Genomic DNA, 11,050 nt, shown 5'->3' on the forward strand with positions numbered 1-11,050 from the left:
TCAGATTTTATGAATGCAGCTGCATGATTGAGTGTAACTAGTGTGTGTGATGTGGTTTTGCTGTTTCTCATATTGCACCATACCCATACCAAAAGATTGCCAACCTGTGTATGACTGCATGGAGCTTTTGATGGGACATCATGATCACACAGTACATTTTGTACATCCACCCCTCTGATAAGGTATGGTAACCAGACTTCACTGTTTGTTAATGATATCAGTAATTATCCTTTGTGCTTTATATATATATATATATAAAACCACATACTACAGATATTAGTAGCAAATCCAATGCTACTGTCCTCTTTTTGTGACATACAACCCATGGAAAGTGTGTAATCAACAATCCAGACCATGAAAGGGTAAAGACCAGCTTACTTGTAGCATTATACATGATAGACAACCCCTTCTGTTGTCTCTTGAGGGTTTCAAGCATTCACTCATTCACTGATTAGTGACATTGAGTGGGTGGTAGGTGGTGCTAACCCATTATTTACTCACGTGATGGTTTTGCCTACTTCTTTCATCACCTTTATCATTCTCTTTCTGTGTCTGGCCTCCTCTCTGTCTGCTTCTCCCTTTCCCTCCTGTCACTTTTTATTACTTCTCTTTCCTCTTCAGGTGCTGTTACAGTGACTGACAAGTCTAATGGATTCCTGTAGCCCAGAAAACAATTCACAAGGCTGGGTGGTAACCATATAACCAGATCATGAGGTGAAGTGCAGCTTACTATGGTACCCCTGTTAACTAAGTTTGGCTCATTTCATTTATGAAGACTCCAACGTGCTTGCATGCGTCAGTCTTGGTCACTTAATGGCTTCTTTCCATGCTGCTCAATCTCCGACAGTCTCTCTGTTCACTCCCTTATCCCTGAGGTCAGACTCAAATACCTCTTCCCAGGTCTTATTTGGTCTACCTCTCGCAACCCTACCCCTAACGTTAACACCTTTCCCTTTCTGTCACTTTCTGTACTCAATTGTCATCCCCCAGACTCTGCACATGCCCAAACCAACTACCTCTCCTCATCACAACACCAGTATACTCCTGTCCCATCCTAACTCTTAACTCTTCCATTGTAAACCTAGCCCCCCCCCCCACTCCCCCAGACCATGCATTCAAGGACATACTGCATATCTGCCTAATCTTTGTCATTTCTGTACGTTTGAGCCAGCAATATCTCTTTTCTTTACTCCCTAGGTGTCACTGCCATACACTCCTAACTTGAAGATGCAAATGGAGCATCTAACCAGGAACCAAATCTCCACATGGTCGATGGGTCCACACGGCCAGACAGACCAGTGTTGATTAGCAACAACAACACTTCTGCTACTGACTCCTATTTTCTCCCTCTTTACCCTCATTCATTAACCCTCATTGCTGTTTTATTTCTCCACTCAGCTTTATTCCCCTCATTTGTTAACATCCATGCCTGTTTTCTTTTACCTTTCTTATCCCTCTTCCACTTCTGAAGACTTCTTTTTCCAGGAACATCACCTCTTTCCTGCTTTTCAAACATCTGCTAAACCATTTGTCAGAGAAGGTTCTATTTGTTACAGTCCTGTTTCATCCCTTTCCCACTCACTCCCATTAGTGTTATACATGTCTTACCCCCACACTCATCCGTAAACCATTCCTCTCTCTCTCTTTTTCTCCAGATATGTCACCCCCTCATCACTCATCAAACAGCTGCTGAACCAGTTGCCAAAGAAGGGTCAACTTGCCCCCAGTCCTTTCTCATCTCGGTACCAATTACACTGACTCATGTTACTTCCTTTATTCACACACTCATTCCTAAACACATCGTTCTCTCCTCAGAAATGTCACTCCATCACCACTTATTGAACAGCTGCTGAACCAGTCTCCAAAGAAGAAGAAAGTAAAGAGGCATCCCATCCACCAAAACAAGAATGAGGGTGAGCTGATCTTTGATGGGGAAGTTGTGGATGAGGAGTTGTCTCAAGTTCTCGATGATATTTATGCCAAGGCTGGGGAATCATGTAAGTACTGCTCTATTTGCTGGTATTATGACAAAGGACTTTTTTTTTTTCTTTCTTTCTTTTTCTTTTTCTTTTTTTTTAAGTCATCATTTTTGTTCTATCCTCATCATCATAATCACCACCTTCATCCATTACTATACAGGTGCTCCTCATTTAAGTTGTTTCATTTCAGTGCTCATTTATTCCATTGACTCCATTTAATATTCTGGGTAAAGTCAGATTCTGTTGTTTTATCGAGCTAGAGATCTAACTTAGAAGGCGACTAGCTTTGGTTGTAAGTTTACGACACAGACCCCTATTTTCATGTAGTTTTCTGGTTGTTATGCTTTTTGTACGTCTAACCCCTTGCCTATAAGCTAGAAGCATGTATCACAGCCTCTGTAACCTGCTTATTTTCCCAAGTAGATGATGTTACTCAGCACAGGAGACTTCAAACAGGAGTGGTTGAATATATCCATACGTAGCCCCATGACCACTACAGCTACTGTATATAAAACTGTTAGTAGTCATCTGGTGGTACCTTGATGGTAAAGATGTTAATACTTGAACATTTTATTTAACTCTGGGGAATTCCTGACAGTGAAGTGGTTAGAAACATTCATCATTAAGCTCCTGCAGTATGAAAGGTTTCCCAAAGCCATATCAAATCACCTGGTAATAGCAAGAACAAAATAAATCATATCTTCAGTGTGAAAGGCATTTAGGTTGTGTAATATGGTCGGGGACAAACATTTGATGGCGTCTACCGTACTTCATGCTTAGGCTATGTCAATCATATTCCTCCCTTACCCATTACTTAAAAGACTCTTCTATGGCAGAAAACATAAACCAAGCCAGTTTCAGCTTATGAACATTAGCCAGTAGAGGAGCATAAGAAGTAGAAGAGGTGACTATCAAGTGAACTTTATTATTTATAGGCAGATACACATCAAACATCTCTCAGGAATATTAGCCAGTATAGGGAAGAAGTGGAAGTGGTGAAGTACTGTATTAGGATGCAACCATGCTTGATCCAAACATGGTTGACAAGAGGAAACAAGGCTCAGGTATGTCCAACGCTGAGACTCAGATATTGCAGTCGCTTTAACCCAATGCTTCGGGTCATCTTGTTGATGACATGCTTCAGGCACGTGGTCACACCTTTAGTCAGACTTTTAATCTGTAGGCAGAGAAACTTGCCAAGCCACACTGAGCCTAGGATTGTTAGTAAGCAGAGGAATGTGAGTAGTAAGAGTGAAATATTAGGCGAATTTTTATCCTTGAATGTAGCTGCACCCAAACACACACTGTACGGTATTGCATGATAAATGCTAGTAGATGCTTGATGTAATATGTGTTAAGTGTTCTGTATTTATGGCACTGCTTGGTGTAACATGCCCCCTGATATAAGAATATTTGGCACATGAAGGCATAACAACTTCGATATGGTGGCGCCTCAACGGTGTATCATTCTTGCTACCTTCAGATGTTTTTATTCAGCTTAGGGAAGGGATTGTTGGACATAATTCTTAATTCAGTCACTATATATGGCTCCTCCAAAGTTGATGTGAAGATAGCAAGATGAAGGTTAGTGTCATCATAAAGAAGGGGTTTATGGTAATGGTGACGGTTATTAAACATTGAAGTGAGACAGGAATGATAGGTAAGTCAATAACTTGGGGGAGGCGGTGGCTCAATCGGTAGAGAGGTGGCCTGCGGTCCTACCAGACCCAGGTTCAATTCTCCTCTGGGGCAGGGAACAGTGTAAGGATTTGAATTTCATGTAAAGCAGGCTTTACCGATCTACCAGAAGACCCGTCGACATGTCGTAAAAATACCCCCGCTAATACCACTACACCAGTCCTGTATGAGACAGCCCTAGCATGTATTCAATATGGACGGTGGGTGTTAGTGCCGAAGTGGTGACATGTAGAGGTGTATGGTATGTAGGAGGACTACTGGGCCTTGAGAGCAGGCTGTGAAGCCTATGCCCAGAGTCGAGCACATATATTTAAAAAATAATAATAATAATAATAATAATATAGCAAGTTCTTGGAATGATTTGCCTCTTTAAATGTGCACATTTACTTACAGAAAAATGGCTTATTAAAGAACCCATGCTACCTGTAAGACTGACCTGCAAGTTCCCCAAACTTACAGTACCATGTGTTTGGAAGTTGATATACTGGAACACATAACATAAAACAATGACTTTTGCACTGAGAATAGGTAAAAATAGATAAATGCAGAGGGGCAAAACACACCTGCTAGGCAAGATGGCACGAGCTAATAGACTATTATGTTGTTTTGAAGTATTCAAGAGGCCTTTGCTGTGCACTGGACTAACCAAGATGAATGTGATGATGACATTTGTCACTCTTGTACTCAAAACTTGTCACTTTTGACACTGATTTTTGTTTACTCAGACTTGACTGTTGTACTTAACCCCTAAAGACTGCAAATCATCTTCTCTGCCTGTCTCCAGAACCTCAAATAGGGTCCAATTATTTAATTTTTTCCAAGGTAAATTTTGGTCTTATAGATTTCAAGTGCTTCATTTTACACACGAGGAAACGTATATTTCGCTCGTATGTCTAATGGTTGGTGCTTTATCGACTGTCAGAGAATGTTAAAAATAAAAATTGTTACCCCTCATGTATCAAGAGAGAGAAAAAAAATTCCTCTAAAGTAAATTTTGGTCTTCTGGATTTGAAGAGCTTGATTTTACACACCAGAAAAATGTATATTTCACTAATATGTCTAATGGTTGCTGCACTCTTGACCATCAAAAATAAAAAAGTCACGCCAATATGAGCAAGAATGGGACATTATAAGGGGGGGAGGTGAAGGGAGTGTGGGGGCATCAGGAGGGGCAGAAAGAGAGGGGATATGCCTGCCACACACAGCCAATATAGTCTAGAAGGGGCATGGGGGGTAGTTTGGGTGGGAGGGAACACAGAGGGCAGGATCCAATGGGGCACGGGGAACAGAGAGATGGCATGGGGGGGTCCCTCCCCACACCCGGGGAGGGGGCAGGATCTTGCCTCCCACCACCACATATCTTAGTTCCCATTGGCTAGGTACCATTTACGTCATAAAAGAGGTGGGGTTACAGACATCCATTGTTTTTTTATCTCTCTACAATCGTTGTCCATAGGACTTCATGTACCAAGTTTGGAGACTGATGGATCTTTGGACATAGGACTTTAGGGGTTAACAGCTCGGTAAAAATATGTAAGATATTCACTCTCTCCATACTGATTACTCAGAGATAAATGTTCGTGGATCTTATCGTTCTGTGCCAGTAGCAGAATTAGACAAGTCTGGATAAGAGAGAGATGTTGACAGACAGAATGATGACAGTAAAGAACAGTGACAAAGATGAGAATCTAAGCAGGTTATGTAGAGATAGAGGTTTGAATAACCATTGCAAAATGAACATTAAGCAATGGAAAGAACATTGACTGGGTGGTAAAGAAAAGATATACAGAGACAGACACCATGGGAGAGTTATTGCCATGTTCACATTTAGCCAAAGAAGGCATATAGATAGAGTTGTGTGTGTGTGTGGAGGTTGTTTGCGAACAGATATTTTGAAACATTTCACAGAAAGAATAAACAAGAGAAAGCTTGTTAACAAATTATGTTGAGACAGATGCCCCAGAGACTTAGTACTGTACCATGTTTTAATACGAACAGTGGTGGGTGGGTGTGAGTTTATAAATAGACATACTTGGAAGACTTATTGCTGTGTCCATTTACGTGAAAGAATACAATGTAATGACAGATACTTGGGAGACTTAATACCATAATTATGTTTTTCTGTTGTGGGTTGAGGCTTGAGGATAGAGGAGACTGACGGTGACTGACGAATACCTTGCTTTTCCAGACTAATTTCATCATCATCGTCATCCCATAAAGGGTGGGGGGAATGCTGATACTAAAAGAAAGGAAAAAACAGGCAAGTAGGTGTAGCAACTTTATATACATATTTTGCCCGATGCCGCATCCCGTGAGGGGCGTCAACAGAGTGCCTAGTGAGATAGGCCATGTGCATTCAGTATTGTAAACCATTGTTGTTGTTCTCTGTGTAGAGTACTGTAGTTTTGTATACTATACTGTTTTCACAACTTTTTTTCAGCCTTTTATCCCAGTATCCCCCTATTTTTAATCATTCCACTTCTGTTTAACATCTGTTTCTTTGTATTACTGGACAGTGTGCCTTGACATAAACCCCTTCAGTACCAGGAAGTAATTTACATTGTATCATAGATACCCCCAAGCATTCTATATTAACTCTCATTCTGTTGACTTACCCTATATTTTGCTACCGCCAGATATTGTTTTCAACAGATCACATACCTCAGATATTGTAGGCGTTAATGAAGGTTATATCTGAATCCAACAGTTTGAAAATTCTCTCCTAAGTTGAATAAAAGCTAGTGAAAGTACCAAGGGTTAAGAAAACAAAATATATATTATATATATATATATATACCATGAAGTAATAACATTTTTCCAGTTTAATGTTGCTACCCTCAGAGTTTTTCAGCTTAGGAGAGACTGTTCAAAGAGGAAGAGTTGGAGTCAGCCTTCAGTAACCCATTTAGTACAAGGGATCTTTTCCAAGTTGAATACAGTCATCTGGAGTTAGCAAGAATAAATCATCAAAAAAAAAGATGTCACCGTGTTAAAGGACCTAAAACGAATTTTCAATAACTTTTCAGTATGAGTTTGCACTTAGCCTGAAGATGTATTTTGTATTTTATTTTGAGTAATAATATGGCAAAAGTTTTCTTTAGTTTATGAGAGACATCCTAAGGTGAGGGGGGTTTATATTTTATTCATCATACTGCCAAACTATTGTGTAATAGAAAAGAGACATCTGGTATAGATGGGGTTAACTCAGTTTTTCCCAACAGTGTGTGGAATGTTTCATTTGCATAATATATTCTTGGCTTCAATTGTTGTATTCTTGCAGACCTGGAACCGAATGAAACTGAGGCAATAGGCAACAAGCGGTCAATGAGCTCCACTTTCCCCCGCAAGAAGAAGAAAAAGGGCAGTGACGATGATGACGACGACGATGAGGAAAAGAACAGCAATCTTCAACAGGAGCTTGGTCAGGTGCTAAGCGACATAGAGGGCTTCATGGATGGCAAGGGCAAGGTGGGGAAGGGGGGACGACCGAAGAGCTTGAAGCCGAAGGTTCCCCGTGCCAACAAGACCCCAAGATTCACCTATCCAAAGTATCAGAAGGGTCTACCACTTGGAGATTACCTGCGCCACACCTCCAAAACACAGAGCTCTGACAGCTACCCAGAATCAGCTGAGGACTTGTATGAGAAGCTGCGTCGAGCAGGGACGACAATCACTCGCCCCGTTGCCACATCATCTGGGAAGGGTGAGGGTGCACCAAACACAAATGGCTCTCCAGCTAAGGTAGGGGTGCCTGGTGGTTCACAAATTAAAATAGGACAGGCTACAGTTTTAAATCGGGGTATGCCAGTGGCCACAGTGACAAAAGTTCCATACCAGGGCAACAGGAAACCAGTTAAGATACCCCACCCGATTTACAAGACACCCATACTCCCAGCGTCCTCATCTGTGGTTGTTCAGTACAAGCCAGCTGGGAACCCAAGAGGTCGTCCTCCTAAGAGTAGAGTGCAGAACTACATAGGCAAAAACTTCCCTGTCAATTATGCTGCCAAACCTGGGTACCAGAAAGTGTCTGCACAAATGGTCAACCAGAACTTCAAGGGGAAGCAGGTAATAGCTCACCTGGGGCAATCCAAGTCTGGCGTTTTTGCTGCTGGTAGCAGAAACATAATGCCGGTGACACACAAGCCAAACGTCCTCAATAGCAATGTTAATGGTCAGATTATATGCACCCCGGATATACAGGGAGTCCTAGCAACTGTAGCAGCATATGAGGCAAGCGAGGAGGAGCTTAACAAGACTACAACTCTACCAGCCACCAAGCCAGCCTCACCACAAAATGGCTCAGTTAAACAAAATAATCCGGGTGCTGGTGGCAGTGGTAGTAATGCAGGCAGCCAGGGTGTGGTAGCAACGGTTCTGGGATACGAAAAATCAGTTGGTATGGATAGCAACAAGACAGCTGTAGTTCAGCCATTGCAAAACACTAAAAAGTCACCCACAGGACCATCTGATACCTCATTTGTCCAGCCATCACAGAAGTCATCGCCTACAAGAACAGGTGATCCCTCCTCATTCCCCCAGACCACCCAGCAGTCATCACCTGGCAGCCAACAGACAGGCTCTTCAGCCAGTCACTCCCAACAAATGAAATCCCCAGGCAGTCATCCTCAACAGACAGTCTCTCCAGGCAATCAGTCTCTACACTCAGTCTCTCCAAGCAATCACCCTCAACAGACTGTCTCCCCATGCAGTCACTCCCAACAGATGGGGTCTCCAGGCAGTCACTCCCAACAGATGGGGTCTCCATGCTGTCACTCCCAACAGATGGGGTCTCCAGCCAGTTACCCCCAACAGACTGTCTCCCCAGGCAATCACTCCCAACAGTCAGTCTCTCCAGAACACACAGGAGCTGAGTCACTGCCTGGAAATTACCCCCAACAAACAGTCTCCCCAGCCAGCCACCCTCAACAGACTATATCTCCAGCCAGTCACCCCCAACAGACTGTCTCACCGGAACTCCCAGGGGCTGAATCGTCCGCAAAATACAATACCCATCAACAGGGACACACCTCACCTTCCCAAACCACCACATACCCACACACAGAAGGAAGCCACTCACAATATGAGATGACGAATGGTGGAGTACCTGCTGCAATTGCAAGCCAGGAACAATCAGCCACCATTCCATCCAGTTTGAACCCCTTGCCAGAGAATCTGATGAACGAGCGACCCATACAAGCTCTAGATTACAAAACAGGAAGTGATCAGCAGCAGCAGGTAGCATCCCCTCAATTGAATTTACAAATGGGGGAGTCCAAGGAGGCCCACTCACCAGAAGGTGGGCAGCATATCGGTAACTCAACAGCTGCCTACCAGCACCACCAGACTCCTCCCTTGCCCCTACACCAAGAGTCTAACATGTCCCCTGTGCCCCAGTTGACAACACTTCACAGCCAGTCGTCATCAGGATCCCCCCACACCCCAATCTCCCAGGCATTGGTACAGCCATTGTCCCATACGCCAGAGCCCACACTGCCAGAACACACCCAAGCGCAGCAATCCATCCTACAGTCACAGCTCCCACAGTCACCAGTCACCACTTCAATGCTGCCTCAGTCGCCGGTCACGACCTCGATGCAGGCGGCGACTACGTTCCCAATCTCCCTTCAGCAGCAAGCGTACAGCCCCATGGTAACTCAGTCCCTCACCCCAATGCACGCCCAGATGCTGCCCATACATGCTGCCGCCACCTCACTCCACCACCAGTTGCTCTCCCCAGTCCCAACCCCAAACCCCCTCGCACACATGCAGTCCCAGCTTCACCCTGCCATACACATGTCCCCAACCACTGTATCAATGCACATGCCCCTTCACCCACCCCCTCCTCACCATCTCCACCACACGCTCGCCTCACAGATGCCCTTCTCTACCCATGCGCTCGACTCGCAGACTGTGTCCAGATAGAGAAAGTCTAATACAAATCAAAACCGTACAAATTGATATTTAGCATTAGGGATTATTTGCTTTGAGGTAGAAAAATTCCTTGTACAGTTATGTCCTCATTATAAGCACTTTTTGACGTTCCTTTTTGCCATCAAGGGTCATATTACAAATAGTGTTGGATGTTTCCTAACACCATATTGCAAGTTGTGTTGGGTATTTCCTAACACCATATTGCAAATAATGTTGGATAGTTTCTGACACCTCTTCCTTAGCAATTTATTCATCTCAGTTATGCCTCAGTAACCCCTTGCACGGCATGGATGCAAAGTATGATGATATTAAGACTTTATATAAGTAAGCATACCAGAGAAGGGTAAGGTGTGATATGGAAATAAGTTACTAATGAAGAAGTGTTATGAGGCCTCCTATACCACCTGTAATATGACGTTAAATCCACGGTAACAAAAATTAATCCAAAAAAGATACTTTGCCAGCTATTGTAGAAAAAAATGACATGGAACACATCTCTGACTTACAGTGGGGACTGCCAATATCAAGTAGACTGAATTGTGAACAGTTAGAATGTCTGGTTTATAAGATTGATGCAACACTGTATTTTCTCATTAGACTATAAAAGAAATCTAACCCCTTATTAGTGTTGATCTAGGTATACTGTAGTCCATTTCAGAGGAGAATTATACCAAGCCACAACTTGCACCCTTCCACATTTGCTCATAGTCCCTCACTCAAGCTCCACCAGTTGCTATAATGTGAGATGCAAGGATGTGGTAGAGGTATATGAATGAGGGAGTTGTAAATTGGACTGAAGGCAGTCAGAAAGACCTGCAGGCTATTGGTATGTGGCCACCCCTTCTGGGATTAAGGCATCTGGCTACAGTTGGAAGCATACTGTAGTTACAGGTTAAGTAATTCAAGTGAGGAAGTGTCATCGTTGCGGAAGGGGACATTGTGACTGAGTGTGTTTTTAATTTGGAATGGACTATAAACTTCTGGTGAGCTGCAGTGGAGGAAGCAAAGAGGAGCCACAGTAATTAAAAAGATCCATTTGTGTAATTTGGTATGAGAGTTTTGGTTTTATTGGCAGAGAGGCATAATAGCTGAATGACCTACCTCAGTGCATATAGAGTTTTTATCCTTATGAGGCATCACTACACTAAGTCCAAGTTATAAGTCACATTCACGTATGTTTTTTGCTATTTAATCATCATCATCGTCATCATCCGGACCTCCTTTCCCACCCACCCCTGGGCAGGGTGAGGAGGAGCAACGTCCAGACAGCCCAAGTTTGCCCACAACAATGGGCCATGACTCCATTTACTCATCATTCAAGCCCTGTAATCCTGGCTCTATCTGATACACCCAAAACTTTCACCACATTCTTTAGCTTCACATAAATGTATCTGAAAGTCCTAAATATTGTAAATTAACCCCTGTCTGTGGCTACACAG

The 11,050-nt window shown here is 43.2% G+C and overlaps 1 protein-coding gene across 1 annotated transcript in view; it reads left to right on the top strand.

Annotated features, from left to right (window-relative positions):
- Positions 1-9,602, top strand: part of LOC145391733 (uncharacterized) — a 34,105-nt gene extending 24,503 nt beyond the window's left edge. The window contains exons 8-9 of the mRNA XM_080266268.1: positions 1,816-1,997; positions 6,958-9,602. Coding sequence (XP_080122394.1) covers positions 1,816-1,997; positions 6,958-9,602 — 2,827 coding nt within the window. The remainder of the gene's footprint in view (positions 1-1,815; positions 1,998-6,957) is intronic.
- Positions 9,603-11,050: the final 1,448 nt, after the last annotated feature.

Source organism: Coenobita brevimanus, chromosome 19, assembly GCF_032717465.1.
Source record: "Coenobita brevimanus isolate Jiangsu-jjx chromosome 19, ASM3271746v2, whole genome shotgun sequence".
Classification (NCBI taxonomy): domain Eukaryota; kingdom Metazoa; phylum Arthropoda; class Malacostraca; order Decapoda; family Coenobitidae; genus Coenobita; species Coenobita brevimanus.